Source organism: Belonocnema kinseyi, chromosome 5 (genome assembly GCF_010883055.1).
Source record: "Belonocnema kinseyi isolate 2016_QV_RU_SX_M_011 chromosome 5, B_treatae_v1, whole genome shotgun sequence".
Classification (NCBI taxonomy): Eukaryota; Metazoa; Arthropoda; class Insecta; order Hymenoptera; family Cynipidae; genus Belonocnema; species Belonocnema kinseyi.
The window spans coordinates 65,393,581-65,398,829 of record NC_046661.1 but is presented as its reverse complement, the minus strand read 5'-3'; the positions used below and the strand labels follow the sequence as shown (position 1 = coordinate 65,398,829).

Genomic DNA, 5,249 nt, shown 5'->3' with positions numbered 1-5,249 from the left:
AGCGAAAGAAAGTGACTCGCTGGATTGCAAATGAACATGGAAAATGGTGTATTTTCGCATTTTTAAATTTTAAATTCCAACTTTTTCGCCTTTTAACAATTTTGAAAAATTTCGAAAAATTCTGAAAATTCAAGCAATAAGACTGTATTCTGAAAATTAAGCAATTTTAACGTTAAAATTCAAGTGCCTAAACCGAAGGCCTAAAAATTTGCAAATTTTAGAATTAGTGTTATGTAAATTGTATTGGTATCTTAAAAGAGTATAAATAGTTCTTAAATTAGTTTTTAAATTTTCTGCAGTTTAGCTTTTTTACATACCTAGATGTCAAAAAAGCCTACCCAATTTTTTCAAATTTTAATCACTTATTTTCTAAGAGAAAAGCACCCCTGTTTACCAGTCACTGAAATGGATTAGAAACAAATTGCCAAGACCAAAGAATAAAAATTGGATGTATGGCGAATTTTTAAACTTTTAATTGAGATTATCTTTAACTTAGTGATATAAAAAATTTCCATACACATTTCTTTTTAATAATACTGTAGGAAAAAATCAACAAGAGCAAATTTTCTGTAATTCTATGGGGACGGCTGAAATATCCCGAAAAATAAAATTCCCGACTCGGTAAAATTCTCTGACCCAAAAAAATACAATTTCAAAACTAATAAAATTCCTAAACAGTTTATAATATTAACGAATTTGAAAATTCCCAAATAATAAGACTCCCCAAATAAAATTGTTTCTTAATCAATATTAATTATTTATTAAAACTACGATGAAAGAATATTGTTATCAAATAAATTTTTGTTTAATATTTAAAGTGTTAAAAATTATTGTTCGAATTTAAAATTAAAATTATACAAAAAATTTTGCTGACGAATTAATATATAAAAACACGTTTTTTTAAATTAACATTTCGATTTTTCAGAAGAACTTTTGTGATTTAAAAAATACTATATACATTTTCAACCAAAATAACTTATCCAGAAGTATATTTTGTTTTCATTATTATTTTACATTTAAACAAAAATGTTTAAATACTTCAAACATAAAAAAGTTGTTTCTTTGGTATAAATATTTGATTATTTCAATTAAAAAAAAAATTGTCAAAGAAAAATACTTTCAGCACTTGTTTATCTTGAAATGTCTTTCTATAATACTTTTAAAAAAATTAAAAATATGATGTTTCGAGAACATTTTTTTTATAATTAAAAAAAGACTGTACCGAAAACCTGAATCAAGCTTCAGATCTGAAAAAATTCAGCGATACATACATGTCAAACTTTTCTAACCTCAAAAAAATTTTCTACTGCTTTACCGTCATATTTTACGAAGAATGAGAAAACAAGAATTCGACTTCGTAGTACGATGAGGGCAGCACCTCGATAGGGCAGAAAATGTGATGTCCTATATATATAATTCCCCACTCCGACGCCCCGTACCGCAACTACGTTTATAATATCTTTGCTCTATATCATCCTTCTACGGTAGTATGTACGCCTTTTATGTCTATTCTCCATGCTGTAATACCTGTCACAACATATTACAAGACAAGAGTCGCTAAAGTTTGTTTATCGAGTTTATTCATCACACATTGTATGCCGTTACATATATAGTGTGGTATTTTAATGAATGTTACATTACACCGTAATATTAGGAGAAAAATGGAACAGCTAGAAAAATCCCAGATAATTTGTCACATCGAGAAATCTGTAGACTATTCCTTGTTTGATGCAAAGTGGATTCCTTGTAGTACTAAATTTGTTGTTATGGGATCAAAACCTCGTGGTACCGGTATCATACAAGTTTTCGAAATTTCTAATGGTGAATTAAATCTCATCAAAAACATAGAAGGCCCAAACGCTATTAAATGTGGAACATTTAAAGTTAGCAGTCTTCGAGATCGGCATTTGTCAACTGCAGATTTCAGGGTAAGAACTAAAACAGTTATAAAACTTATAAACCAGTGAGTCCATCCACAGCAGCCCAATGCATCGCCCTTACTTTTCTGATTTTGATATAGCGTATTCGGTTATCCTTACTGATATATTAGAAAATTTGTCACAAGGCAACCGCAGGATTTCGGCGGGAGCGGGTGCTAATCCGACAAATTGTACCCGCTCCCGGCGAAATGCATGCATACATATCCATATATATATATATACATACAGTGGATACGAGATAGCCGTGTATCAGCCAAAGGGAGTTTGAAGCAAATTGAAAGAGGGTTCTGACATTTAGCGTCCTCCATGGTCATCCAGAGAAGTAAGTCAAATGAGCGCGAAATTCGAAATGTGTAGTTTAACAGCAACAAAAGAAGGAGCATATTTTATTAAAACATTCATTAGAAGAATAAAAATAAAATAAAAAATAAATATATTCTTTTAACACCCGTACAGTATATACGTATAGTATATACGAATTAATTAAATTTATGAAAAAATACCCGGATGAAAGAAATCGAATGAATGGAAAGAATTATGGTGGGACTATTATTTCGTTTAAAATGTAACAATTTCAAACAAATAATTCTTTTCGGTTGAAATTTCATGTACTTCGTGAAACATCTGGTTTCTGTTTGGTTGAAAATTTATGTCCTTAATGAAAATTGAATAACTTGAAATCAATATTTACCTGTTGTACCTAAAATTATTTTTTTTGTATGGACATTTATTGTAGGTTAGGTTTATAGTAGATAGAGAATTTCTTTAGAAATTCAAATATTTGGTTGGCGTTTCATGTATTTTGTGAAAAATCTTTGTTTCTTGGTGCAAAAACTTAATCTCTTTGGCGGAAAATAAGTTTTTTTATAAAAATTCATTTTCTTAACCGAAAATTCATTTTTAGAACTGAAAGTGTAACTATTCCAATTTTTATTGAAAATAATCATTTTTTTCTATTAATTTTTTAATTTGATTTAATTTTAAATTTAATTAAAAATTTTTTCACTTAATTTCTTACTACTAAATATTTCGATAATAACTTCTTCTTGATTAAAAATTTATTTTACTCCTATATTCACTATTGTAAGGTTTTGAGAAGTATTCATTAATTTCAATTGAAATTTCAGCAGGGAAATAAAAATTGTAAACCATTAGTCACCTTTCTATACAAGCCTGCAAGTTTTAAACAAAAAGGAAAAGTTTTTAATAAAGGTATTCACTTTTGAATCAGTAAATTGCATTTTAATCCAATCTGTTATAATGATGGACTTGAAATACAATGCTCAGAAATTGTATATATACATTTTTATATTAGGCCACAGGTTCAATATATCCGTATGCTTTCTACAAATTGTAACAGAACTAATAAAATTACTTCAACGTTCGTATGAATTTTATTTCATTTTATTATGTATGTCTAATGCATGTTTATTTTATTTCATACATTGTATGTCAGACGAGTAATAAATGTACCAAAATATTAATGTGAATTGATTCTTATTATACTTCATCCACATCATTCTGCAAATCACCTCTTTATCTTAACAATTTTAAATAAATGAATACTTCTCAAAACCTTAGAATAGTGAATATAGGAGTAAAATAAATTTTTAACCAAGAAGAAGTTATTATCGAAATATTTAGCCATGAAAAACTACGTGACAATATTTTCAATTAAATTTAAAATTAAATTAAATTAAAAAATTACTAGAAAAAAATTATTTTCAATGAAAATTGGAATAGTTACATTTTCAGTTTGGCCAACCAAATATTTGAATTTCTAAAGAAATTCTTCATCTACTATAAACCTAACCTGCAATAAATGTCCATCGAAAAAAATATAATTTTATGTCGAAAATATAAATATTGATTTCAAGTTATTCAATTTTCATTAAGGACATTAATTTTCAACCAAACAGAAATCAGATGATTCACGAAGTACATGAAGTTTCAACAAAAATGTTGAATTTTTTAAAGGAATTGTCAACCTCATATTTCAATTATTAAACGACGAAATGAATTTTAAATAAAGAAGAAGAATTAGCCATCAAGAAGGTTAATAATCTACCGCCTAAGACGAATTTTCAACCAAAAAGAATTATTTGTTTGAAATTGATAAATTTTCAACGAAATAATAGTCCCACCATAATTCTTTCCATTCATTCGTTTCCTTTCATCCGGGCATTTTTTCATAAATGAAATTCATTGTTATATACTATTCGTATATACTGTACGGATGTTAAAAGAATATACTTATTTTTTATTTTATTTTTATTCTTCTAATGAATGTGTGTGTGTGTGTGTGACGTGCGCCAAAGAAAGGGGGCTTACTCTAAAAAAATCGTTTTTACACATTTCGATAGTTTTTGAGCTGCTCTTTTTAATTAAATCATCGGAAAAAATATCCGAGCGTTATTATTGCTAATAATTGAGTTGTTGTGTACCTGAGTAATAGGGCTTCGGCTCGAGAGCTCAAGATTCCGTGAAACATCTCGGACCACTCACTATGCCATCCACGCGTCTCATCTATACCCCGTCCGTGAGCCTCGACAACGTCCTATCTCCTTCCGTGAGAATGTAGTGATTAAGTGGAGACGGAAGATTTCGTGAGTCTTCCCTCTCTCCTGAAAGTTCTGTCTACCGAGTCGACTTCAACCGGTCGTTCTGCAAAATCTCACTTTTCAGGGTAAGCCCCCTTTCTTCGACACACACACACACACACACACACACACACACACACACACACACACACACACACACACACACACACACACACACACACACACACACACACACACACACACACACACACACACACACACACACACACACACACACACACACACACTTTGCTCACCCCTAATACTGAAGTCAAGTCGGAGTGTTTCAGCAGCCTCCTCCGCTGCTTTGTACAGAAATGCTCCCTTGCCTACTTCCTGGTGATTCCTGACCATTTCAAGAAGAGGGTCTCTTCCATTTGCAACTCTATGTGCTGTACCCAGAATAATCCTGTTGTGAAGACATTCAAGACTCAATATTCCGCGACCCCCTTGACGGCGTGAGATGTACAGTCGCGGAACGGAAGACTTAAGATGCATGCTTTTATTCATGTGCATAACCTTTCTTGTCCCGATATCAAGAGATCTGAGCTCGTTCTTCTTCCATGGAACGACTCCAAATGAATAGAGTAGTACCGGGACGGCAAGTATGTTCGTTGCAGATACTTTGTTCCTCGCCGCCAGATCGGAAGACCAAATCTGTCGGATGAGACGTTTGTATCTGCTTCGGAGAGTATCCTTTATAGATGTC

At 31.0% G+C, this 5,249-nt stretch overlaps 1 protein-coding gene across 1 annotated transcript in view; it reads left to right on the top strand.

Moving 5' to 3' along the window:
• Nucleotides 1-1,453: 1,453 nt before the first annotated feature.
• The window catches only part of LOC117172683 (WD repeat-containing protein 92), a 268,458-nt gene continuing 264,662 nt past the window's right edge, over nt 1,454-5,249 (top strand). Inside the window, exon 1 of the mRNA XM_033360818.1 lies at nt 1,454-1,928. Coding sequence (XP_033216709.1) covers nt 1,626-1,928 — 303 coding nt within the window. The 5' untranslated portion in view covers nt 1,454-1,625. The remainder of the gene's footprint in view (nt 1,929-5,249) is intronic.